This window comes from Peromyscus maniculatus, chromosome 15, assembly GCF_049852395.1.
Source record: "Peromyscus maniculatus bairdii isolate BWxNUB_F1_BW_parent chromosome 15, HU_Pman_BW_mat_3.1, whole genome shotgun sequence".
NCBI lineage: Eukaryota > Metazoa > Chordata > Mammalia > Rodentia > Cricetidae > Peromyscus > Peromyscus maniculatus.
Window position 1 is genome coordinate 6,538,118 of NC_134866.1, and position 27,959 is coordinate 6,566,076.

The window sequence follows — 27,959 nt, forward strand, 5'->3', positions numbered from 1 at the left end:
TATGTTCAAAACAACCTGAAAGAAGGTTCCAAAAATACAGTGCCAAGTACAAATTTCTCGATTCATCAGGTACCACCGTTTCCTGGGTTTCATGAACCAAGTTTTACATAGGCTTTTTATCCTTGGGAGACTCTGAGACAAGATTCACATTGGGAAACAAGAGAAATAAATTTTGAGTGTCTGCTAAACAGAAGATGGATTAGGGCTAAGTGCTACTCCCTGGAACCAAGCCAGGTATAGCCTCCTAGGAATGTTGCCACACCTTGGTATGCCTGAATGTGCTTCTAAGTGCTGAGAGCTTCTGACAAATGGACCCAATCCAAACCTGGACTGGAAAATTTAGAGACCTTCTGTATAAGTAAAAAGGAAAAAACAAAACAAAACAAAACATACAAAAGAAAAGAAAAAACAGAAACTATAACAACATCAAAAAACTGAAAAAAAAAAAAACCACCAACAATATAAATGAATAAAACACACATGGCAAAGCAGTTTGAGTACAAGTTAGGCTTTGTCTTAATATGCAGTTCTACATATAAATAATCCAAATTGCTCTGTACTGACACTCTGAAGGTTCCAGATATGGATCTGCCTCCACAGCTTGTAAAACAGTTTTCCTGTGAACACTGGAATCCCTGCAGTGTAGGAGATTCCTCAGGGACACAGAGATGGTATAATCACTGAAGAAAGTTAAAGTTCAACTCTCTGACATTTACTTGCAAAGAACTCCATAATCCATCTCAGGCTTTGTCACCTGTCCTTAAGTTCCTTGCAGCTCTCAACTATTAATCTGTATAAAAAATTCAGTTTTGGGGAGGGTTCTACTAGAATTTTGACCATGTTCCCTGGTTTTTGTTCTTTGTTTTTTTACAACCCCAGGTGTGTATTCAGCTCCAGGTGTGCTGTGAGCTGATGCTTACAACCTGCTCCTCTCCAAAATGGAAGGACACAGGTCCTGGCTCAAACACAGACGTAATGACACCTCACCTTTATCCATTGCTGGAATTCCCTCTGCAGAGATTTCATCTGCTGTGTGCAATTTCCTCTTCTCTGATGCTGAAAGGATTCCAATGTGACAGTATTTTGAAATTCGTGGCTTCTGCCTTGAATTTGCCTCAGTTTCTCAAAATCAGGACACACAAATTATTATTTCTAAAATAAAAACATATCAAATAATCTTATTGCAACAATCAAATACCTAACTATATACTATAACCTCTACCCTGGTAGCTTCTGAGAGTTTCACTTTCATCTCTTACTGGGAAAAGCAGTTCACTTCTCTATGTTCTTCTAGAATCTAATACTCCAAAGAGTCAAACTGACTTTGTAATTCAAACAATTGCTTATCCCACTGTGCTTACAATATTATGGCTTCAGCAAGCCATGGAATAGTGGGGACCTGCCACTCCACAAGGCAGATGTCATCTAGCAAGAAAAGATAATAAGTAAGACAGAAACGCAGTGGGAAATTGCGAATCCTGCAACATCTCGTGCACGCTATCTGAGGATCCTGATTGAAATGTCTGGATTCCAAAGAATTGTGTAAACTCCAACTTTCATCTCTTTACTCTGAAGAAAAGATAGCTTTTGTCTAGACTTTGCTATGTTTCTGTCATGAGTATAGGATGGGTTTCCTGTAGCTGGAAGTTTCTCTGGTCCTGCCTGGGCCCCCAAGTTAGATGAATCTCTCCCACTTGAGTCCCACAGCTGTTTGGTCCTATGTAAGCATACAGAGACTTATATTATTTACAAACTGTATGTGCTATGGGTCAGGCTTCTTGTTAGCTAGCTCTTATAACTTAATTCAACCCATTTCTATTAATCTATGTTGCCACGTGGCCGTGCATTACCAGTCTGCTGGCATCTTGTTGCTCCTTGGGCAGCTGGCTCGACTCTCCTCCGACTCCACCCTTCTTCATCTAGTCTTTAGATTGCATGTTCCTCCTAACCTTATCCTGCCCTGCCATAAGTCAATGCAGCTTTGTTCATCAACCAATCAGAGCAACACATATTCACAGTGTACAGAAAGACATCCCACAGTGGTTTCCAAGGCAACTTAGCTGTCATTTGCATCTTTCGTATTGAATCAGTTCTCTTTAACCCTGCTGCAAAGCTCCATGTTGACTTACATGTTGCACCTTAGTGTCTACATATGTAGTACAATTTGGACAGTGCCTTCAAGTTTGGCTTCAATCTTGGGATAGTTCCAGACCCCATAGCAAGGTTTCTTTTGTTATCTGGGTTCTGTCCCTGAAGAAACTTTCCTAGAAGTATAGTTTAGAGCCTGAACCTCTACGAGGGCTCCTCACCTTTCAAATTAAATTGCACTTCCAAAAGATAGAGGCTTCCATGGATGTGTTCTTGGCTCAGAACACATTTATCATTGGCTCAAGGTATCAGAATTGCCAATATTGACCTTAATCTCTCTGACAATTACATCAGATTTCAAATGGTCTATGAATTTAAAGTCACTGTGGTCTTAGAATGAGAATGTCACCTATAGGCTCATACAATGGAAGGCTTGGGCACCAGTTGGTAGGAACTGTTTGGGAAGGATTAGGAGGTATGGCCTTGTCATAAGGGATGTGTCACTGGGGGGTGGATTTTGAAAATGCAGGATCCCAAGACATTCCCAGTTAGCTTTATCTACCTCCTATTGTGGATAAATATGTAAACTGTTACTGATTGAAGAAAAGGCTTGCCCACCTGATACTATGCTCTCCAGCAGAGGACATTTGCACAATGAAACAATGATCCATGAATTATTAATGTATCATCTCATGGCAATTAAAAAGACACTTTTTTTTGTGATTTTCCCATGGAGAAGAGAAAGAATGTGTACTCACCTCAGTGATCACAAAATTTTACAGAAAAATGGATGAATGTTGAACATATATCAGTTGAGATCACCCAGTCATATAAAGAAATATACTGCATGTTCCCATATGGTTAGTATAGACAGTAATATATCTACATATGTTAAGAAATGTGTATGTGCATATACTATGTAAAGTAGAAAAGGGAATAAAGGTTAAATATTAGGAGATGAGAACGATTTAAATCAGGTAATGAACATGGGTTGTGAAAGAGGACATAAGAACTGATTTTTAGGTTCCAACTCTGCCATGGATTTTAGTTTTCATGGTGTATAAGTGCATAAAATATATTCAGTGCAGACAGTGTCAAATCCAATGTGAATGCCTCAGAGTCTGTTCTGAATGTCCCTTCTAACTGAATGTCTCTTCTAACTGCACAGAAGTTCATGACCTCTGTAGTGTAATAGGCTGTCTCTTGGGCCACCAACCAGCTCCCAAATCATGCACGGAGACTTATTCGTTATGAATGCTCAGCCTTAGCTCAGGCTTGTTTCTTGCTAGTTCCTATAGCTTAACTTGTTTCTCTTTATCTATATTTTTACCTTGGGGCTCTTTATCCTTCTTTTTTTTTTCCTGTATATCTTGTTTTCCTGCTGTCTCTATGGCTGTCTGGTGGCTACTTGGCTTCTGGCCCTGGCATGTCCTTCTATCCCTCATTCTCTTCTACTTTTCCTCCACCCTAGATTTTTCTTCCTATTTATTCTATCTGCCTGTGAGCTGCACATATCACTATCCTGCCTAGCTATTGGCCATTCAGCATTTTATTAGAGCAATCAGGTGCCTTAGGCAGGCAAGATGAAACAAATGCAACACATCTTTACATTGTTAATAACGGAAGCAAAAACAAATGTAACACAACTTTACAGAGTTAAAGTAATGTTCCACAGCATAAACAAATGTAACACACCTTTGCCTAGTTAAAATAATATTCCACAAAACTGTAGTTTTCAGCTCTTGATAATTTTCACATATAAATTATTCTTTACTTTCAAATTAATAAAGTTTAAAAATAAAGATTTAAATGAGAAATGCCAGCTGAGATATGAGTCTGTACTATTTAGTCCTGAGAGTATATGTCTCTGCTATACTGTCTACTCTTGACAGTGTGAGCCTTTGCTATGTTATTTACTCCTGAGTGTATCTCTGCCATACTTCTCACATGAGCTGGTCCCTTGAGAAGCTTTCCCCACAGACTGTAGCTCTAAGAAATCATTCTCTTGTAGAACAAATGTACATCCATTAAGGTCATTTCCATTCATAATGAAATCTTCTTATATTCTGAAAAAATTACTAACTAGCTACAGACCCAAGCAGGAAGGAAACATTGACTCACATACACATAGCACACCCAACCTTTGTTCAAGGTGTATTGGTGACCACATCTTAGACATTTTAAAAAAAAGAAACCTTCCCACATATCAGCCTTTCTTTGTTATTAACTCTGATGGAGATTAAAGCCAGAATCATAGACACTTTCATTGCCACGTAATCTAGAGGTTTTTCATTTTTCTGTTTTTTTTTTATTTTTTATTTTTTTATTTTTTATTTTTCCATCACAGGCAATTTATTTTGTTCTATTCATTCACAGTTAATACAGAAAATACTTGGAAACATTTCCATATAATATTTGACACAGAAATCATCAAATAGAAGTATACAATGTTGACAGGAGGCAGTACATTTATAATTTATAACCCCAAATGTATTTATAAATTAGAAATGGAAAGATCTACAAATGAAATTATGAAGGTTCACCAAAGTAATTTAATCTGTCAGTTTCTCATTCATTTTTATGTCTTAATAATATTCTATTGTATGAATAAGCCACATTTTATTTCTCTCCAGTATTTGATAGCTATTTGAGTTGTTTTAACTTTTTTTCTATTAGCAACACACTGCTGTAAACCTTCATGTACATGTTTCATAGGTGCACATTTTCAGTAGTTTGAGGTTATATTCCTAAGGGTAGAATTGTTGAGTAACAGAGTAACAATGTTTTGCATTTTGACCAATCACCAGACTGTTTTGCCAAAGTGGCACACCATTTTACAATCTCACCAAATCCTTGTTTTTAAGGCTCTGATTTTTGTACAAAAGCATTCAATCATTCTGTCAGACCAAACCAGGAAAAGTAAGCTATAGTTCAGAGCTGTTCTATTCCATTTACTATGCAAAGCCAATCTTGGCGTTTGCAACTCTCAGCCCTTTTGAGTATTCTTGCAGTGTTCACCTTTTCCTCCACCACTTTTTTTTCTTCTTTTTTTTCTGGTTCATTTCTATCTATTACAAATGTATAAAAAATCCTCCATCAACACTGCTGATAGCAGCAGAACCTTGAGAAATATACCTTTGGTTTGCCTCAGAAAAGGAACACATATTGTACTGTAAAGTTTATAAAATTGGCGCAAAACATTGTAATAATGTTACAATACCAGTTTTAAGAGTTCAGTGACTAATGGGGAGCCGATGGGATACATGCAGAACTGTGAAAGCGATCTCACTTAGCCAGCTGTACACGTAGACTGTAAATCTACATTCAGATCATTTCTGAACTAAGACTATCATCTCAGTTTATCACATACACATAGCACACCCAACCTTTGTTCAAGGTGTATTGGTGACCACATCTTAGACATTTTAAAAAAAAGAAACCTTCCCACATATCAGCCTTTCTTTGTTATTAACTCTGATGGAGATTAAAGCCAGAATCATAGACACTTTCATTGCCACGTAATCTAGAGGTTTTTCATTTTTCTGTTTTTTTTTGTTTTTTTTTTTTTAATTGTGCATATCACATTAACAAAACTCAATGACAGAGATATGCGACATGTTGTCTGGTAACTTTCTACATTTGACTGTTAGGCTCCTTTCCTAACTTTAGCAATGATGGGTAAACAGGAACAACAACATCTGTGATCACTATGAAGGCAGGAGGGAGGTAAAACCACTGCTCCTCATTACTCTATGTACTCATGGCAAAGCCAAGTGGACAACATGTGGTGAGACTGCTGAATCTCATCTCTGCAAAACTGTCCCTGTCTCTGCCCTGAGGTTACAGTGGTGCAGGGCTCCTGAGTCCTCACATCTGAGCCCTTCTGGGAGTCACTCACTTGATCCCTCATGATGCCTTCCCAGTAGGAAGCTGACCCTCTGTAAACTTTATGACACCCGGATTCATGTGCTGTAATCACTGCTAAAACGGGTCAGTTTGGATGTGTCTAAAGCCAACAAGCAAGCATTAAAATATTTATTTTGGGAGAATTTAACATATGTATATAAATGTTTTATTCAAATCTCCACATTCCTTCACCTATTGCTTCTCACCCTTAAAAACACTTTACTCTCCCTATTTGGTGGGCTTTTTCTTTGTTATTTCCTTCATCCCACTTAGTGCTCCCTCCATGTGTAGGGGTGTAGGTCAGTTTGACTGGAACCTGGAAGCCTCTCAGGTTGACTCTCTCCCTCAGGAGGCATCAATTGCCAATAGCTCCTCCGCTTAGGGAGAGACACAGTGAGGGCCTAATGCAACCATGCTTGTTCTATGTCCCGTTTAGTTTGTGTAAGTGTTGTCTGGGTAATAATAGCCACAGTATGGGGTTTTTTGTTGTTGTTGTCTTGTTTTGGAGACAGGGTTTTTCTGTGTCGTTTTGGATCCTATTCTGGAACTTGCTCTGTACACCAGGCTAGCTTGGAACTCATAAAAATCCACCTGCCTCTGCCTCCCAAGTGCTGGGATTAAAGGCATGCACCACCACCTGGTGCCACAGTGTGTTCATGCATGAAATGGTAGTGACATTTCTAGCAATGTTTCACTGTTCTACAGATGTTTCAACACTTCTACTATCTTAGTGGAGACACCTACTACATCTGGCTCTGACATTCTTTCTGCCTCTTCTCCCTCGGAAACCCATGACTTTTGGCTTTAGATGTTCGTAAGGGACCTCTTTTACAATGTGTGACACAGGTGTCACTTTTAGATTAGGGCCCTGCACAGTCTAATGTTCTCTACACTTGAACCAATTTGTGTCTGCGTATTATTCTCCATCGACAACACAATTAAATTTTCTGGTGGGTGTTGAGAGGTGCCTCACTCTGTTGGTAGAAAGATGAGAACTTGGGTTGATGTAGTTAGTATCCATTTATTAGAATAACAGCAGTAAATTCTCCCTAGCACATATCACCCAGGCAAAAGTGTATCACCAATTTAATGTCACATTAGTTCCCGTTTGTGGAATGAGCTTCAAATCCAATCAGAAAGAGATTGGTTCCTCTCATAACTTCCCTGCCATTATTGCTCTATGGGCACTGTTGTTTTTTATGAGGCACAGCAGCTGCACCTGATGCCATCTCTGCCTCACCTGATGACTGTGTCTCTGCAGCTGCTGCCTTAGACCAGAAAAGCCTGCATGTACTTTTAACTAACTCTCTATCCTTTTATTTTACCAATAAGGATTCAGGAGCCAGATACTGCATGACAACCTGCTAGCTCAGAGAGACAGAGATTCTTACACACCTAGGGGAGATATTACAGGAGCTTGGATGACTCTACTGGGAAAAACAAGAGTAACTATGACACAGCCCAGATCTCAGATTCCAGGCACCCAATGGAGAAAGTTAACGTGGTGAAAATTTCATGGAACATTTATAGTTGCAGAATAAAGAAACTCATTAATCAAGGCAAGTTTCAAACACACTGCTTGAACAAACTGTTGTTGGTTACAGCAAAGAGAAGTCTCTACTCTTCTCTGATGACATGCTTAGTGTTTGTGCTCTTGATAATTAGATGTTTGTGTTGACATTCCAAAATAATTAACTTAATATTCTCCTCTATGGATACATTAGAGTGGATAAGACCTGAATTCTTAGCAAAGACTTTACCACACTTCACACACTTATGGAGTTTGTAGTCAGAATGAATCTTTTGATGTGTTTTAAGGGTTGAAGAAATAAACTTTTTAAGACATTTGTAGGATTTCTCTCCCATATGAATTATCATGTGTTGAGTAAGGATCTATAATGATTAACAAAGTCTATGCCATATTCCCCACACTTTTAAGAATTGCCTTCAGAATGAATTTTGGTCTTTTTTTTATGTCGTCTAAGGGTTGAAGAAGAGGAAAAACATCTGTCACAGTCTTCACATTTGAAGAGTTTCTGCCCAGTATGAACTTTCTTGTGTTTCCTAAGGGATGAGAGATAATGAAAGGCTTTGTGACATTCTTCACACTTGTAGGGTTTCTCTCCAGTGTGAATTGTTTGATGTTCCCGAAAACTCCTAGAATAGGAAAACCGTTTGCCACAGTCTGCACAGGTATAAGGATTGTCTTCAGAATGGATTGTCTGATGTCCTCTAAGGGATAAAGATGAATAAAAACATCTGCCACACTCTTCACACTTGTAGGGATTGTCTTCAGAGTGAATTGTTTGATGGCGCCGAAGGGATGAAGATAAATAAAAACATTTGCCACATTTTTCACACTTGTATGATTTCTCTCCAGTATGAATTGTCTGATGTTCTTGAAGGTTTGTAAAACAGGACAACATTTTACCACACTCTGCACACTTGTAGGGATTGTCTTCAGAATGGATTGGTTGATGTCGTATAAGGGATGAAGATGAGCAAAAACATTTGCCACACTCTTTACACTTGTAGGCTTTCTCTCCAGTGTGGACCGTCTGATGCTCTTGAAGGTGTGCAAAGGAGGAAAACCTTTTGCCACACTCTTCACATTTGCAGGGATTGTCTTCAGAATGGATTGTTTGATGTCGTTTAAGCGATGAAGATGAGCAGAAGCACTTGCCACACTCTTCGCACTTGTAGGCTTTCTCTGCAAGATGAGCTGCCTTGTCCTCAATGAGGAAAGCAGTCTTAGTAAATTCTTTTCCACTCAGTTTACACTTGTAAAGTTTCTCTCCAGTATGAACTGCCTTGTGGTTCTCAAGGCCAGAGTGATAACGAAAGGCTTTGTGACATTCTTCACACCTGTATGGTCTCTCTGCACTATGAATTGTATGATGTTCCTGAAGCTTTGCAGAATGGGAAAAACTCTTGCCACACTCTTCACACTTGTAGGGACTGTCTTTGGAGTGAACTGCTTGATGTTGTTTAAGGTACAAAAGTGAGGAAAAACATTTGCCACATTCTTCACACTTGTAGTGTTTCTTCTCTGCTGTATGAATTCGCTGATGCACCTGAAGGAATGATGGTTCATAAAAAGCTCTGCCACACTCTTCACACTTGTAGGGTTTTTCTCCAGAATGAATTCTTTGATGTTGCTTCAGCATTGAAGGATAGTAAAATAATTTGCCACATTCTTCACACTTGTAAGTTTTTTCATCAGTATGGTTTTTCTGGTGTATAAAAAGTGATGAGCGAGTACTAAACGCCTTATGACATTCTTTACACTTATAGGGTTTTTCTCCAGTATGAAGTCTCTGGTGTATGGAAAGTGTTTTATGAGAACTAAGGGCCTTACCACATTCTTTACACTTGTAGGGTTTCTCCTTTGTATGAATTCTCTGGTGTTGAATATGCGGTGAGTTACAATCAATGGCCTTGTTGTAAATGTTATAATCATCGGTTGTTGTTCCTGTTGAGGAAAAGTTGAGATATGAACAAAACTAGGAAATATTCTTCATACTTACAATGCTAATCTTTTTAAAAGGAAATTTTTACTCCTACATATTGTAGCATGAATGAGAAAGTACAGTACTATTGTTGTTTATTTGTTTATTTTCTTTTGGGACCCAAAACCCAGCTCCCAAATCAATCACACACAGAGGCTTATTCTGACATATAAATGTCTAGCCTTAGCTTGGCTTGTTTCTTGACAGTTTTTCTCAACCTAGATTATCCTATCTCACTTTTACTCTTACTCTGTGGATGGTTTGGTGACTGAGTGGCTGGCCCCTGCCCTCCACTTCTTTCTCTCACTCCTAGATCTCCTTCTATTAATTCCTTCTGCCTGCCAGCCCCACCTATTTTTTCTCCTGTCTTGTCATTGGATGTTCAGCTCTTTATTAGACCATCAAGTATTTCAGATAGGCACAATAACACAGCTTCACGAGTTAAACAAATGCAACATAAACAAAAGTAACACACTTTAAAATAATATTCCCCAACATAGAACATTTCAAAACCTATAGGCACTAAGCATAAATGCTAAAATATTGTAGGTAGCAATGATCTCTACTTCTACTAGACAAAGGGCACAACAGGATAGAATATAGAAATAATGGCATATTATTCAAAGTTTAATAACTAAGTAAGTTGTAAGGGCATTTTACTAAGAGAAATAAGCCCATTAAACAACAGAGACGTTATATGGCCAGACACCCATGAAATTATAAAGTAACCGAGCCTGGAAAGAGAAAGTTAATTGTGATTTTGTGAATTTGGGCTATCATCTAAATACAAGATTTTTATCCTCCACATAGAGTTTTATTTTGGAAGGTACAAAAGGTATGCTACACAAGAAGTAGATAAGTTTATTGCTCAAAAATTCAGGACAGTATTTTGTTTTATTTGGATGACAAGAACATATAAACCTGGAGTATATATGTTGATAACTTGAAACATATCAAGTCATGATAAAAAAGAAAACTTCAGGTTCACCTGTGCATTACACAAATTTTGCTGTGGCAACATATTTGTCAGTGAATAGATGACAAAATGACTGATTTCCTTTTTTGATTGTTTTTGTTTTTTCGAGACAATGGTTCTCTATGTAGACCTTGCTGTCCTGGAACTCAATATCTAGACCAGGCTGGCCTCAAACTCAGAAATCCACCTACCTCTGTCTCTCAAGTGCTGGGATTAATGGGATTAATGGAGTAGGCCACCATGCCTAGGCAATAAAATTATGTATTTCTAAAATTTCTTTACTTACAAGAGTAAACTGCTATTGAGCACTAAATAGAGAGACAAGGAACGAGGCATGAAAACAGGAAACCTGTGTTTACCTATGAAGTAACAATTCACAGAGCAGAGCTTGTAGATATTCTGATATCTTACACTGTCCTTATGTACTTTATCAATGTGTTGCATCAATCCACCAAAATATATAGGGAATGTATAACAAATGATTATAGGTTATACACACCTCTGAAATAATACCAAAGAATATCAAATCGCAAAGTAAAGAAAAACATTTTGAAACCACAAAATTTTGAAAGCTTAGTGGTGAGGTATGAAATGTATACTCCTAGTTACGGACAGTTTTAATCTTTGAATATATATCCACAAAGGGCATGCATTTTAAACCCTTATTGCCGAGTGTGTGATAAAGAAAATATTTAGAAGATATCTTCATCAAAGACAAAAAACTCTGATGGGGTCACTTTCCTCAACATGTATCTAAGTGACATGAAAGAACTCATGTGTGAAGTTAGGTTCATACAATGGTCTCACACCTAGGTATTTAGAAATGTGTGCAATTTTCAGATGTGTAGAAACTAGTACAGAGTCTGTTACCGAACTGTTCAAAGTGAGTCATTTATTTTGCCTAAGTTTTACCCAACTGCTCCCCCAACTGGACAATCCTGCTGAGAAAATGTTCTCAGGCAGCCTCATGGGCAGGTCTAGAAGATCCACTGTTTTACAACAAGAAACAAATTGTGTGAATCAATGAAGGTAAAAGTTTTGGATTTTTGGCCCCTGATCTGGCTGTGGTATGATGTAACTGTGGGTTTGGCTTTATAAACCCAATTAAACTCGGGTTGGAGAGTGCCGGAATGACCACTGCATTTCCTGACACAAAACCCAACGCTGTCCTTCTGGTCCTCCAACGGGGTAGGTGTGGGTATTTTTGTCTTGTCCATATTCTGGTAAAACAGCTGACAGGGACTCCTTCCCTGGGTCTCCTTCTAAGAGTAAAGATGTTGACTGAAGAAGTAAGGGATAAAATTCAGTTAAATCCACACCTTATGTCATTTCTGTGGATGCCGAAGGAGTGACTGTATCGTCCACTCCATCTGTGCTCTCTCTGCTGTTGTTATGGACCTTACACTTTGTCACCTTTCCTGACCCTCCTTGTGGAACAGCGAGTCAGCCACTCTCTGAGCTCACTGTGGATTCAAGGCTACTTGGACGCTGTGGGGTTCCTCTGTCCTCCTGCCTGTCCTCCATGGGCAGTGCCAACGTCCTCTCTGAGGCTGTGTTAGTGGAGCTGGGAAACTCCATGTCTATTCCTCTTCAACTTCCTCATCCCTCGCACTGAGTTCCACCTTATGGTATTATGATGAAACAGGCTACTTAACGTAGAAGGTCTGCAGGATTGATTTAGATTTTATACAGTACACTATAAAGGGTTCAAGAGACTGAAGTGCCCAGTTCCTCCATGAATGTATTTATGTTTAAATTTTGTTTTGGTATAAAAGAATTTCAATTCAACAATCATAATTTTAGAGTGTGAAATTTTTAACAGATATAAATTACTTCATTTATCAAGTCTTACTGATGAGGGTCACTATTTAATTGTAAGCTGTTACAACAAAGGTAACTAAGACAGAATAGCCAATGATGAGTCACCTAATCAATGGTGGAATATACTTAGTGTGCCCAGAGTTGTGTTCACATTCATGGTAAATACAAATATAATTCATTTACAGACACAATATTAGAGGGAGAGAAAATTTCCTACCTTCCATTATCCAGTCCTCTGTACATGTCATCAAAGTTAAGCCTAAAGCAGGTAACTGAAATGAATTTAAGTTCAACTTCTTTTTTCCTTACTATAGAATAACATTAAAATCAGATGTACTTAAAGTAACTGGTTATTGGGCCAGAAGTGGTGACTCATACTTTTAATCCCAGCACTCAAGAGCAGAGGCAGAAAGATCATTTTGAGTTCAGTGCCAGCCTGGTCTAAAAAGCTATCTCAAGGAAAGCCAAGGCTATAGTCAAACCCTGTCTTTAAAAACAAAAACAAAAACAACATAGAAATCTGGTTATTGAAATTGAATACTACACTTGTAGGGCAGGACACACAAGATAGATGATCATCCTTACTCTCACATTGCACACAGACCTGCTGAATTAATGGCATTCTAGTTTCAACACAGGATAAGGATGCATGGGGAATAGGACTTGTCGGTGTCTGCTGTTCCTGTCTCCCTCTGACCTGCAAACCAGACCAGGAAATCCTATTCCTTATCTGTAGAGAAGATGAATCACTCCTCATGTTTCACAAGATGGAGTGGATTCTATCACTCTGAGGAGGATCTTAGATTCTGCACCACATTCTAAATGTGCCAAGCAATGAAAACACTCATTGCAATTTCTTAGCACTCCATGTCTCCTGAACTGATAGTTGAGGATACCAAGGGGATCCTTATACCTATGCTTGACACCCAACTGATATGAGAACTACACGCCAGTTCAAATGGCCATGCCCTGACCCCTGGCTTTGAATTTCCTCCTCTTAACAAAGCTAACCCCAGAGCTGAGATGTCAATGTCTGATTGTGTAAGGAATCCTCAGCAAAGTGGTAGATAATATATGACAGAGGCTCTGCCACATGGTGGGTCAGGACAGCAGGATGAACTATGGGCACGCATTTAAACTAAGTTGCATATGCGATGTGTGGACCCACGACATCAGGTAAAGAAAGCACTACAGCCTGAGGAGGAGGTGAGGTTTACTGTAAAGTTCACCCAAAGCAGTCACTCTGAGTTACTTTCCAGAGACATCTGGGACCAGCTCCTCTGCTGTGGAATAATCTTTTTGTACAACAGGAATATATATTACTCTCACTGTTAATAAAAAGCTGATTGGCTGATGGGTAGGCAGGATTTTTTAGGCAAGGAGAATGCTGGGAAAAAGAAGAGTGGAGAGAGAAGAGTTGCCAGTAGATACAGAGAGAAACAAGATGAATGTATCCTGTAGAAAGAAGATACAAATATGGGTTTGTTTAAAATGTAGGAGCCAGCTAATAATGAGCCTAAGGTATTTTTGCCGAGCATTTATAATTAAGTCTCCACTTTGGTTATTTTGGAGCAGCTGCTGGGACAGGGAAACTCTGCCTACAAATGGCATTCCAACTTGGTGCACCACAATCACATAAGACCTGAGAAAGCTTTAAAAAAATACTGAACACAAAAATGGAGCCGAATGCAGCTTCCTAGTCTTGTGTCCCTCATGTGGGAAGAGGTGAGTCTCCTGGCAGCTGCCTACAGATTTGAGCCACCTGAGCTCTGCAAGCACACTGTGTGGCAGCTTTGATGTTTTGCTCATGCAGACAGAAAAGGTTGCAGATGCTCAGGAAAGACAGATGCAGACAGGGGAAAAAAATCTCTAGACCAGTTACAGTGTGTTTAAGAATGTACAAAGGTTTGGGAAAGAAAAGTAAAAGGGTAGAGACAGTCAGAAAAAATATATAACTGTGTTTAAAATAATAAAGTAAAAGCCCTTGGAAAGAAAGTAAAGTAATATAAAAGAAAAAAGCCACATAAAGAGGGGAAATACACAGAGTGTCTAGATCTGTATGTTGTGTTGTCTTTGGATTTTCTGATTGCTAATGAAGGAACAACAACTACTAAGACACATTGGACTATGAAAACTGCTGGATTAAACCAACCTGTATATTTTTAAAATGCCTTGACTGAAAAAAAAAAACAAAACCAAAAAACAGGAAATTTCCTGGCTACAAACATAAAGAAATAAAGATAGAAAAACTACAAAACATGTGATGTATATTTTACATGCTCAAACATAAAACAAAAACTCATCTTTGGCTGACTTGTGTATACCACATACACTATACTTGTATTAACACAGATATGTATGTTACGTTTAAAAGTTTATGCACTTTCAGAAGGGGACCAGACAGCAATAAAAATGGATGGCCCACATAATCCAACATCTCAGAGCACCTCTGTTGCAATTTTTTCAGAATTGTGTGTCCTAAACAGTTTCACGGCTGTTGGCTGAGATGATCCAGCCTCACAGACTACACTAGTCAAGACCTACCAATTATCCTGATTTACTCAAGATTCCCACAAAGATACCAGTGCCCATAGAGAACAGGAAGTAATCCAAAGAATGACACTCACATTCCCAACATGTGGGTTACAGATGTTTATTATTATTTAAGGGAGATTAGTTACAGGTTTTTATTGTTCTTAGTAAAATAAAGAAAAAAGGCTAAACAAAAGAGTTAAATTCAAAGATCTCTTTCTAAAGGAAAAAGGGGGATATGATACAGAAATGATGGGATAAAAGGGTAGATTATTGAATCCACTTTAAGCCAAAAGGCAATAATTAATCTCAAAATAGTTTACACTGGTATGGATTTTGGTTTATTGATACAAATTAAAGGTTAATTTTTTTTTATACTGTGTGTATGTTTCTACTCGTTTGGCATATTGTGTTTATGCAGTGTGGTGATACATTGTGTACCCTAATAAAATTTGCCTTAAGATCAAAGAACAGAACAAGCCACTAGATTAAACATAGAGGCCAGGCAGTGGCGGCTCACATCTTTAACCCCAGCACTCGAGATAACACACCTTTGCTAACAGTATTTGGGAAGCACACATGCCATTAATCCCAGCACTGGGAAGGAAGTGAGGGCTGGATGGAGAAAGAAAGGTATATAAGGTGTTAGTAGACAGGAACTCGATGCTTTTTGGATGACGCCCTTTTCTCTGAGAGCCTTTCAAATGAGGACTCAGAGGCACTCAACAGAGGATCTGTGGGGTTGGGGAGGTGAGACATGGCAGTGGCTTGTTCCTTTGTCTCTCTGATTCTGAGTTTTTTATAAAAAAGATCATTTTAGAATTTCAAGCAACAATGCCGCTCATTTTTAAATGTAATGTATAATTAAAAATAAAGGTTGGTAGCCATTTATAATAATCAAACTCATAGTCATGCTAGGTATGTTTTAAAAGTCATAAATAGATTTATTTAGATAGATAGATGGTCTTCAAAAACTTCACAGACCTATAGAATATGGCATTTAAAATGTTTTAATAACATAAAGCTTTTCTTGACAGTGAGACACGTCTGCTCCTGGCAGCACCAATTTACTTCAAAGATGGTGGGCATTGAAGAAACTCCATATCGAGTTTACTTTCTTTTCTTTTTCTTTTTGTTTTTTTGAGACAGGGTTTCTCTGTGTTGTTTTGGTGCCTGTCCTGGATCTTGCTCTGTAGACCAGGCTGGCCTCAAACTCACAGAGATCTGCCTGGCTCTGCCTTCCAAGAGCTCGGATTAAAGGTGTGCGCCACCACCGCCTGGCAGTTTTTACTTTCTTTATGGCAAAAGTTAGCCATTTGGACAAAGGAACTGCCTTTGCCTCAGTGGTGACAGTATGCTGTCCAACCTGGACCAGCAAGATGCAAAAGAAAGTGACTGCCAAACTTTGCCAAGACAAAGTAGGACAATCCTTCAAAATTCCCTGCTTCTCAAAATTGTCTGTTAGATATTCTAGGCTTGTAGGCCAAGGATGGATGTCCCAATATTACAATAAAATTTTCCGTGACTGTCCAGGCAGCCAGATGTCCCTGTCATTAGGTAACATTTCACCTTTCTGAGGTCTTTGATTGAGTTAAAGAATGAATAATTAGAGTTAAAGATTTCCTTAGTTATAATAAAAGGTAAATTAGAAATAAATTTTTTTTCGATTCACAAAGATGGAATAGATAATAAAATATTATCTCTAAATTTGTCAAATACAAATGAACTGGATATGTAGTTCTTACTTGAGAACTGTTTTGTTATACATAGCTTTACTATGCTAAACTTAAAATCTTCCTTTTTTTTTTTTTTTCTCAAGATAGGGTTTCTCTGTGTAATAGCCCTGGCTGTCCAGGAACTCCCTCTGTAGACCAGGCTGGCCTCAAACTCACAAAGATACTCCTGCTTCTGTCTCCCAAGTGCTGAGATTAAAGACATACACCACCACTACCTGGCAAAACCATCCTTCTTAATAAGACAAATAGGAGAAAAATGGTATGGAATAATCCTTCTGTAAATCGTGAAGATGTGTTGTTCTCATTGTTAATAAAAAGCTGATTGGCTGATGCTAGGTAGAATTTTCAGGGCAGAAAGAATGTTGGGTACAAAAAGAACAGAGTCAGGAGTCACCAGGATACAGAGGAGAAAGAGATAAACATTCCATACAAAGAAAAGATATTGCCATGTGGCAGAATGTAAATAAGACATATGGACTGATTTAAAATGTAAGAGCTAGTTAATAATAAGCTTGAGCTATTAGCTGAGCATTTATAAATATTAAGTCTCTCAGTGGTTGTTTGGGAGTAGCTGGTGGGACAGAGCTGATTGTGGTCTCGGCAAAAAACTCCACCTACACTCCTCAGCCCTGCTCCTATTATAAATCTGATGCCAGTGAAATTATATACTTGGAGGAAGACTGAGAATCAACAGGGGACCTTGAGAAGAAGGGAACCACAAGATCTCTTCCTACCATTGGACTACTGGTAATATTAGCTATAATGCTTCCTATAGGGATAGCCACAGTGTCTACACTGACAAGATCTCAAACAAAACATTTTACTAGCTCTGACATATCTGGGATCATCAGGCTTATACACAAAAGTGTATAAATTCTTTAACAAGTTGTGTTGGGAAATATATGCCAATAGCAGTTAGACCTAATATATAATAAACATATTAACTTGAAAAACAAAACAAAACCTACAAAACCACAGATCCTTATAGCAAGTGAAAGGCCTAAATAGATAGACTAACTGGAATGAAAGAGAGGCACACAATCACTGTACCCATAACTGGCTTGGAGAGCATCTCTGAGTCAACAGTATAAGGCCCTGTAGCTCATTCTGTCCTCCCCTTCATAGGGCTGATAGTGGGTCCTGCTGAACCAACTGGTGGTAAAAGTGTTGAAAAAACCAAAACAGCCTCTGTTTAATCAGTGTACCCAAAGGCCCAATACAACCCCTTCTACGGTAAGTTAATGCTTTGACTCTTCCCTAAGATCACTAGGGAATGGGCTGTGCAAATGAATCCAGGTTGTCTGAGTTTTATCCAAATTGTTCTAATCAACGGGACTGTGGAGCCTTCTGTCCCTGCCTGGCCCTCAGTGATGGAACTGTGGGTTTGGCTTAATAAACCCAATCATGCTCACTTTGGTGTAGAGAGCTTCCTGTTATGAGTTTGCCTGAAATGTCTGCAAATAAATGACACTCAGTCTGACCAGCACTGAATTCTCTTTCCCTGAGTCTTAAACTACAAGAGAGACTTTTCAACAAAAAGAAAAATCCTAGAAGATGCTGTAAATGGAAGCACAGCTCACTGATGGGGAAATACAAAGCTCGAGACTTAAACCATCATACACTTCTGAGAGATGAGCTTCGACAATAAAGACATGAAGGAGAGACCTAAAGAATGACTCCCACAGTGTCATGTTCCAGGGTGATGGGAAAGCCTGCCTTTCTGGGGGATATTTGTATGGTGATATTTTATTTGTGCTAAAATGTGATTTTATTTGTATGTTAATAAATAAAAGTGCCTGGGGGTCAGAGCTAATAGCAAGCCATAGCAGAAGTCTGGCAGTGGTAGCACACACCCTTAATCCCAATCACACGACAGTGTTCAAGGATAAAATGACAGACACACAGGAATTAGGTCTCTTTCTCAGGGGAAGGACAGCAGCGGCATCGGGTGGTAAGAAGGTGGTCACAGCTTTGGGCTACTGCTCTCTGATCTCTGGGGCTTTTAACTCTGCATTTGGCTCTGTGTTTCTTATTTAGTAAAACCGTTGAGAATTACATCTACATATTTGGACCTCAACCCTGGCCCCAAACCCCTCATTCCTACACACCTGGCTGCACGTTGGCTGCTGCTTGTCTCGTCACATCTGAAGATTCCTGTCTTTGCTCCAAAAGTGTCACCAGGTGTGGCTTAGACTCAGCAAGACCTGTTTGCAGAAAAAGAAGGAACAAGATTGTTTATGTGTTCTTTTACTTGGAACTGACATGCGCCTTCCAGTACATGGCTTATAATGAAAGAGATGATGAAATAAATGAATGCAGATAATCAGTTCCTTAAATGTTTTCTGACAGAATTACTACACTACATAACGGAATTTACAGTATCCAGATGCTGAGTTTCATTTAAAGGAAAAACATTAAAACTGAATTGTGAAACACTGTAATTAACAAGAGTACTCCATGTCTCATGCCATTGAATTTCTAACCGTCCCACTAGAGGGAAGGAAATGTACTTTTAACACAGAAAGGCTAAACACAAAAAGAAAAACAGTGAAATGATCCTTTTTTCATAATTTATTTTTATTTTTCATGTGTATTGTTGTTTTGCCTGCATGTATGTCTGTGTGAGGATGATATATTAATTTAATCTTTTTCAATAAAAAACTGGGAGTCAGATATTGGGGAAAGAACCTGAAAGATCAGAGAAGCAGGGGAGCAGCCACCACTGACTTCCTACCTCTTCCATTCCTCCATCCAAAAGAGCTGAGATCCTGTCTCAGCCCCACCTTACCACTTCCTGTCCCTCTCTACAGTCCTCCAAACCTCTATGGTCAGCTAGGTGTTAGCTCCGCCCTCTGACTCCAAGCAAGCTGTGTCAGAAAACAAGCAAAATATCACACAACATTAGGGTGTCATCTTGGGATTACAGAGAATTGTGAGGTGCCATATAGGTACTGGGAATTAAACCCAGTCCTCTAGAAGATCCACCATTGCTCTTAACAACTGAGCCATCTCACCTGCCCAGAAATGATTTTTAATACAGCAATCTCCCTAATTTTTCTGAAAACAAAGGATATGAAAATGGCTGTTGAAATGAGATCCCATGAGATAACGTGCAAATTGAGGAAGCTACATGTTGATGGTGAAATGAGAATTCACTATGGATGAGAGCCTCACCAAGGAAATCAAGGTTGCTGTAATTCTCCAACATCACATCCCTGTATAAATTCCACTGAGCAGGCTCCAGGCATTCCCTCTCTTCTGCAGAGAACTCAATGGCCACATCCCAGAAGGACAGCATTTCCTGAAATAAAGATCAATGAATGATACCACATTTTAATGTAATTAAAACCATTAATAATATAAACACCTAGATGATTTGGCCTGAAGAGTTCTCCTGTCTTCTTGACACTAGTTAGGGTCATTTGAGAAGAGAGAAGCATAATTGAGAAAATGCCTCCCTAGGACTGCCCTGTAGCCAAGCCCAGAGTGTATTTTCTTAGTGATTGATATGAGACAGCACAGCCCGTTATGGGTGGTGCCCACCCTGGGGATGCTTTTCTATGTGGTATAGGAAAGCAGGCAGGACAAGTCAGGAAGCAGTGCTCTTCTGTGGCCTCTGCTCCAGCTCTTGCCTCAGGTTCCTGCCTTGACTTCCCTCAGTGATGGACTGTTACCTGAAGTTGTAGTGTAAATAAACCCTTTCTTCTCCAAGATGTCTTTCATCATGGTCTTCATCACAGCAATAAAAACCCTAACACAGGCATCATGTGCCTGTGGACACAAATCTAAATTTTGCCCAGGATGAAAGAGAGCTGGAAATGTTTCTTACATAGGTGAGTAATATTTCTCAGACAAGTTTCAAGTGGTCACATGATCTTACACTGGACCCATCTTCAAGGAAAGTCAAGGTAAAAGATTCAATAAGCTCAGCTGGACATGATCCAATTAAGACAGGTAGAATGTAAAATGAAAACATCCACAGAATATGCAGTTAGTGCCATATGCTACTATGCACCACACACACACACACACACACACACACACACACACACACACACACACACACGTTTCTCACAGGAGGAAGTCATGGTCGGGGAGAAGGAATTTCTCAACAGTTGATATGCACAATCACGAATGTGAAGTGAGATGAAAATACAGTGTCTGATGCAGCAGCTCGGGCTGTCATCTGGGTTTCAGGATTTCTACAGATTCACTGATGGTGCAAATGATGGTGACAAGGGACGTGAGAAGGAGCAGGCAGGGGCAGAACTCACAGACTGAATGTCATTTAAGTATCTGATCATGTGAGAAAACAGGCAAGTACAGGACTAACAACACTGCTGAGATTTAACATAGAATAGACATCACTGGATCTTTTTGTCGTTTTTCCCTTGCTGTCTTTTCTCTGACAGGCATTGATTCAGGTGTTTGCGGTATTCCTAAAGCATGTTCTGCACATATAAAACCTGTGTATAAATGTGCTGAAGCTGAGAAATATAATTGCTGATGTTATTTCCTTATATCAAAATTTGCTAATTTTAGAATTTATAGTTTTCATATTTTATTGAGTAAAGTCCCAGAATGACCTAAGAGAATAGTCACACATTAATTTTTCCTTTTTATCAATACAGGAAATATCAGTATTTTATGTAATAATGAGGTATTCCATAATAACTTCATGGTTAAGCTTTAGATCCTCTTCCTAGTTATGATATGGTCACCTCTTCAAACACTATCTTTCAGGCTTCTGAATGTACCCCATAATGCTTACACACATCCAGCATTCAGGACAACAGTACTGGGGGCTTCTCCCTCTTTTCACACTGTCCCAGAGCATTCATTGCTCAGAAAGTGTAGTTGACATTTTTCTTTAGGACACAAGCCAGCTCCCAAATGATGACACAGAGACTTCTTATTAATTAGGAAAGCTTGGCTTTTAGCTTAGGCTTGTCCCACTTGCTCTTATAACTTCATTTTCCCTGTTTCTAGTCATCAGTTTGCCTTGTTGCTTTTACTTTTCTTTCATTCTATATGTCCTGCTTTCCTGCTTCCTCCATGTCTGTCTGTCTGGCCCCTGGTGACTCCCTCTGTCTATATCTTCTAGATTTCTCCTCTTACTAGGCAGGCAAGGTAAACAAATGCAACACATCTTTACACAGTTAAACAAATATACAACAACATAAACAAATGCAAAACCTCTTTACACAGTTAAACTAATTTTCCACAACAAGGAAGTCCCAAATGTTGGCTTCCTGAGGTCACTGGTCAATGGAAAATACCGTTATAGCTCCAACTTCTGCTAGCTATGATTCTTATGTTTAACATATCTCTGTCTTACATGAGTCTCAATTCATTACATTTAACATATTGCTGAGATCATGTCTTATCTTTACTGCCTGAAATAACTTACAGTTTCACCAACATTGTCACAATTGGCAAGAGTGACATATAATTCAGAGAATTAAAATATAAGTATGTCATTTCCCCCTCTGTCTATTCATTGCAACTTCTCTCATCTCCAATAGTCTGTCTCAAATACATAGTGTATACTTGTGTAATTATTATTGTTACACACACCACAAACACAGCAATAAATACGTATATGTAAATATATACATTAACTATATAAACATGAAAGGCTGATTCTGTTTAGTATTCCCTTGTGTACATTTTAAGGACTGACTACTTGTTACTGGATGAACAGTGAGTGCTTTCCTTCCTGGGAAACACTAATTCTCCCTCTCTTAGCAGTTCTCAGGTGCCTACACTTGGATGCTTACCCAGCAGACTGCCCCCTGCAGGGGATCTTGTGCCACTGTCATTGTTCAGGCAGCCATGTTGTTGGGGTATCATGGGCGCAGCTTCCCTTCACTTTCTAGAAGGCACAGCCTCATAGCAGACTTCCTGGACCCCTGGCTCTCATAGTCAATATGCCCCCTCTGCAGAGATATTCCCTGAGCCTCATGTGCAGGAACTGTGGTGTAGGGTATCTTTTGGGGCACAGCACCACAGACAATAGTCCTGTCCACTTTGTAAGTTTTAGTTTTCTGGAATGTTCTCTGTGCTGCAGAAAGAAGCGCCTTTGAGGAGCAGTGACAGCTACACTCAGTTAGGTCTAAGGAGAAGTACTTGGAGTGCAGTTAGGAATTATGACGGTTTGGTGGTATTAGTATGTTCTCCTCTATGACTTAAGACCTAACAAGTCATCAGAGGCAGCTCCAAGCATTCTATAGGTCTGTCCCCTCTAAGTCCCTTTGACAGCTGCTGCTAAGGCCACGATGTAAGACACACTGTGGCACCTTTAGAGATATCATCCCATACTGGTCATTGTTGTGGTTCACGGGCATAACAGCTAAGCAGGACTATTTATTGTTTCTCTCCCTTGGAACTTGCAAAGCACCTTCCAGCACTAAGCAAACTCACCTTTAGGCAGAAGACATTCAGGTCAGATCCAGCTCCAATCCCCTGGCTCTTGTGTCTCAAGGGCATTATATTTTCACCATAGGGAGGAGAGAGTACCTTATCATCACAAGACTTTAGGGACAACTGAAATGTATCCTCCATAAAGAATGACTACATAGAAATTTTTTTAAAAAGAAAGTGCAGACTTGAGCAGCAATGAGGAGGCCTGCAGATATTCGAGAAACAGGCAGAATGAAGCAATTTGGTGAAAAGAACACCCAGCACCTTCTCAAGGGAAAAGAATTTCAATTATTTTGGAAGCTTCTTTGTAGCTAGTATAGAAATGATGCCGCTTTTAGAAGTAAATAAAAGAAAATCAGATCCCACTCTGTTTTAACTAGGGCACTGGTTCTCAACATGGGGTCACGACTCCTTTGACAAACCTTCATCTCCAAAGTATTTACATTACAGTAAATAACCTTAGCAAAATTACAGTTATGAAGCAGCAAGGAAAATAATTTTATGGTTTGGGGTCACCACAATAAGAGGAACTTATTAAAGGGTCACAGCATTAGGAAAGGTGAGGCTGCAGAACTAGGGGGTCACCAAGAATGGGGAAATTACGAGAGTGGAGCAGGGCCAGAGCCCAGGAAACATAAACCCCTGAGAGAACCTGAGCAGCCCCCAAAGCAGAGTCAACTATAAGGACCACTCCCCACATTGCCCAGCACAGATAGCACCATTCTACATGGGGAAGTGTCTGCTGTCCTGGGCCAGTCTCCTGTGAGAAGCTGTGGGTGGAGGGCAGTGTACCTGGGAACAGGATATCATTTAGGAGGGATTTTACCCAATAAAATTAACAGCAAGCATTTCAGAGGAATTTCAGACTGGCAAAATTCATTTCTATAATGAAGAAATTCTAATGCATAGCTTAAGAGGGGCACACTGCCATCCATTTAAAATTGTTACACATTCTTACTGTAATTGTGAGGTGGAAATCTGTACTCCAGTTGAATGGTGGACTGTCCTAGAGGATAGCCTAGAACAACAGAATGGACATAGTAGATGTAATAAGAACTCTTGCATCTCCGGTCAGTATCCCTCAGAGATATCTTTTCGGAGAGTCAGACTAAACTGAAGACTAGCTGGACATTGGTGGGAAGTCAAAATGATGAGCAAAGAAGGACTGTATTTCCGGCCAGGAACTAACACATAGTGACCCTCCATTGGAAAATCACCCATTTACCGATTACATAACACAGTGCTTTCAATACACAGCACACACATCATGAATCAGCAACTCCTGGATCTTTGTCCCAGGGCTTCACTCACACAACTGTGCCATGAAATAATCACTAATGTTTGCTTAAAGCCACCAAGCTATACAATTTTATGACTGAACAAGTGGACTAAAGCATGAACAAATATGGGAGACAAAGAATAGTATCTGCTTTGGAAAAATAAATTATATAATTATAATTTTAGTTTAAAAATAAGTATCACATCCTTTGCTCTGTACATTAGATGCCTAGTTGTATTTGTGGATTTTATAGTCCATATGTTGTTTCTGAGTCTTCTTAAAGCAACAGTATGTGGAGTATATCCAATAAGGATTTGGGACATGCACTCTCATAGATCTGAGTTAATTTCATACAGATGCTTCAAAGAAGAGAACAATGGGATGCAGATTTTGAAAGAGTTGGTCATGGAACCACACACACCTTTCAATTCAAAGTGTTGCTGCATGTGATAATGACTATGGAGGACACTATGACAGGCACAAATATAACCAAAATGACAATGCAATGAAAATCTGTGCTGCTCAGGTTTATTCCTTGCTCATGTTTGACCCCTGTTCAAATCTTTTACAATTTCTCTCCATGGCCTCTGACATAGTCCTTTAGATCAATCAGCAGGAATTGAACATCCTCACCCAGCACCCCTCCCCTCCAGAGTTTTTCCAGATATGACATGTCTAACACAGCAGGGTTCATGCATGAGCTGTAAACACAAGGAACTCCCTCCCTCACACTGACATTAGAATACAATGAAAGAAGCCTGGGAGGAAAGAGACAGGACTGCTCAACAAGGGGACCTGGACTGGACCTGTGAAGAGCAGGAACCAACATGAGCACTTTGCTTTACTGGTTGGACATGGCAGTGCCCATGTGAAGGACAGGGAGGAAGTGGTTTTGTTCTGGCTCACTGTAAGAAGCATCTGCACACAGTAGAACCTCTGGAGTAAGGACAGGGGAAGGCATCCCTGCTGCAGCTGCAGAAAAAGACCCAGGAATGTAACCATAGCAGCCACATCAGTCAAGAACTGCAGAATGGAAATGAAGAAATAATGGAGGCTCAGATTAGTATGAAAGGAGCAACCTGGAAGAAATCAGTGAAACCAGAAGAAATCAGCATCAGGTCATGACAGTAACAAACATAGATTAATATCCAAAAAGAATGAACAATCACTACAAGCAGGAATATTTAAGCAAGACATTGAGAATTCTTCCTCACAGAGTAAATGCAAACCAGTATCTGATCACCAAAAAAGTCTTCAACAAAAACATGTTAGGGACAAAGTTTAAATTACACGTTGAATGAGTTAACAGTAGGTAAGCACACCTAGTTTGTAAATCACTAAAGTGTTGATTGCACTTGAGGGGGTGGGGCATGCTCTCAAGACTTTGGTGCAGAGGAAAGGTCTACTCTGTCAAGAATGATTACACTGAAAATGTCTTTTAATAAAGGGCAGACTTAAGCAGCAGTGAAGAGGCCAATACATCTTCAAATCACAAGCAGACCAGATAAATTTGATGAACAGAACACCCTTTAATTTCTCAAGGGAAAAGCAACTGAACTCTGTTGAAAGCACCTTTGCAGCATGCAGACCACGTTCTCACCTTTACAACTAAGTGAGAAAAAAAACCCAGAAAACAGAGATTCCACTCTTTTTAACTATGAATTTCCAAGAGTAGGGGAAATTGATGACCATGGAGAATGGCAAGAGTCTAGACAGAGTGAAGATGGAAAACCCTGTTCTATGAGAGAACTAGAACAGGTCCCCAATGGAGAACTCACTGCAAGGGTCACTCCCTAAAGGAGCCCAACTCAGTGACAAAAGTTTAAATTACATGTGAAATGTGTCAACAGACGTTAACCACAAGCAGTTCTTAAGTCAGCAATGGGTTGACTGCATGGATTTGTCATGGCACTCAATGTAAGAAACATGAAATGAACCATAGAAAGTGTTTATCCCATCATTTAAGTATGTTTAAAAGTTTTCTGACAGAGACTCTGGCTTTCAATTTGCTATGAAGCAGGGGAGGACCAGAGGGTCCTGCCTCCCCCTCACAAATGCAGAGATGACAGGGATGGGCAATAGAGTAGACTGAAGTTTCTTTTCTGTCACAGGTCGGTTTACTGTAAATCACATGAATACACACAGGTCTGTGAGTTCTTCCTCACCCCGCTGACCTGACACAAAAGTCTGGCACTGGAACCCAAGGCCATGAGAGTTTTTCACCTGTTCCAGGGACCCTGTTTATGAACTAGCTCAAGGCCAGATCAAGACATGTTGACACAATCATTGTTGGTCAAGCAGACATCCTGTCGTTTTTATAGTTAGTTTACCCTACATTATGGATGGAAGATCTTTCAAAAGCTAAGAAAACCCAGACCTCCAGGTGAGGCCTAGAGTCAGCTTCTCCAGTTCCCCTTCTTCCTGCAGAGGGTCCCTTTGTGTGGGGGATGTATGTGTGTTCTCTCAGTCGTTTTCTGTAGCAGCTGATTCTGGCTGATCTGTCTGCTGTGCTCTAGAATTTCCTACATGAGACCTATTGCACGTTGGATTTTTCCTCTCTTAATTCTTTACCTGTCAGACAAAATGACCACGATCAAGACCTCAAGACCGTTACACTAGGCCGGCTACAGAGTTCAGGAAGGACCAGACCCCGTTTGCTCTACAGATTCTGAGAAATCTGACAGCGTCCATGTGAGAACGGCTCAGCTAGAGAAGCATGCTTCCCCACCAAAGCTGCTCACTGAGCTCCCAGCTCCACCTCAGGAGCAGTCAGCTGACCGTCATTAGTTTGCAATCCTGGACTTGGCACTATCATCTATTCCACGCTACCAAGCAGCTCTCCTGTTCTAAAAGACCAAGGCAGACTTTGGGTGCACGCAACGTCCTAAAGAAAGCATCACACAGTGTACAGTCCCTATCGCCCTCTCCCCAGCCCTGACCTGCAACCTCACGTGACCCCGTCAGTTCAGCACAGCACCTCCAAGGCAGCTTCTTCCGCCCTCCCACCCAGCCCAGGTCCACTCCCTCCAAGTCGGACCCCCGCACCCCCCAACCTTCCACCCCGCACCCCGCACAGTGCCTGAGGCTGCGCTGCACCCCGGACCAACCTCCATGTCAGAGACGCAGCAGGAATGTAGAGCAGACAGGACTCTCTTCTAACTTTAAGGAAGACTCACGTGTGTTGACACCAAAAGCCAAGTGCGTATTTCCTGGATGCCCCCCGCCCCGTGATGTCACAGCTCCTAAGACTACATTTCCCAGAAGTCTGAGGGAAGAAAATTCCGGGAACTCATTAGTTGATTTCTTCAGTTCCTGGATTTGTGCCTGTTAGTGTTCTGGAGAAGTCCCACAAAAGACCACCATCCACGAATGCAATTAGCAAAAAGGTTATTTATGCCAGCATGCTTGGGCCGTCCATTCCACACAAAGGCAAAATGATGACCCTGAGAGGAGCTGGCAGGCTCCTTTTAAGCACAGCTGAAGGGAAGTTCTTAGGGCAGTTAGGTCATTTTATCGACAATTGGCTTAAGCAAGTGGCAATCATATTAGTATGCTCTAATTGGCCAGGGCTAGTTAGGGACTTGTCAGGGTTACAGTTTTCCATTTTGGGGCAAGCCTGGACAAATCCCAGGCTTTGTCCTTATTTGGTTTCTGTTGACTGTGGCTCAGGCCTGACTAGGCCTCCTTGT

The 27,959-nt window shown here is 40.0% G+C and overlaps 1 protein-coding gene across 1 annotated transcript; it reads right to left on the reverse strand.

The window, feature by feature from the left end:
* Positions 1 to 492: 492 nt before the first annotated feature.
* Positions 493 to 27,941, reverse strand: LOC143268731 (uncharacterized). The gene is made up of 4 exons (XM_076552256.1): positions 27,378 to 27,941; positions 19,743 to 19,869; positions 18,677 to 18,772; positions 493 to 9,466 (listed from the first exon to the last, which is right to left on the reverse strand). The coding sequence occupies exons 1-4, from the start codon at positions 27,381 to 27,383 to the stop codon at positions 7,929 to 7,931; spliced, it is 1,767 nt and encodes a 588-aa protein (XP_076408371.1). The 5' UTR covers positions 27,384 to 27,941; the 3' UTR covers positions 493 to 7,928.
* Between the last annotated feature and the right edge of the window lie 18 nt (positions 27,942 to 27,959).

Bases quoted from the DNA above. Each gene is read 5' to 3' on its own strand.
- LOC143268731 (XM_076552256.1), bottom strand. The intron at 18,773-19,742 runs GTGAGGCTCTCA...TTCTGCAAACAG, and splicing joins CAGCAACCTTGATTTCCTTG to GTCTTGCTGAGTCTAAGCCA. The intron at 9,467-18,676 runs GTGTGTAGGAAT...TTTCCTCAACAG, and splicing joins AGCAGCCAACGTGCAGCCAG to GAACAACAACCGATGATTAT.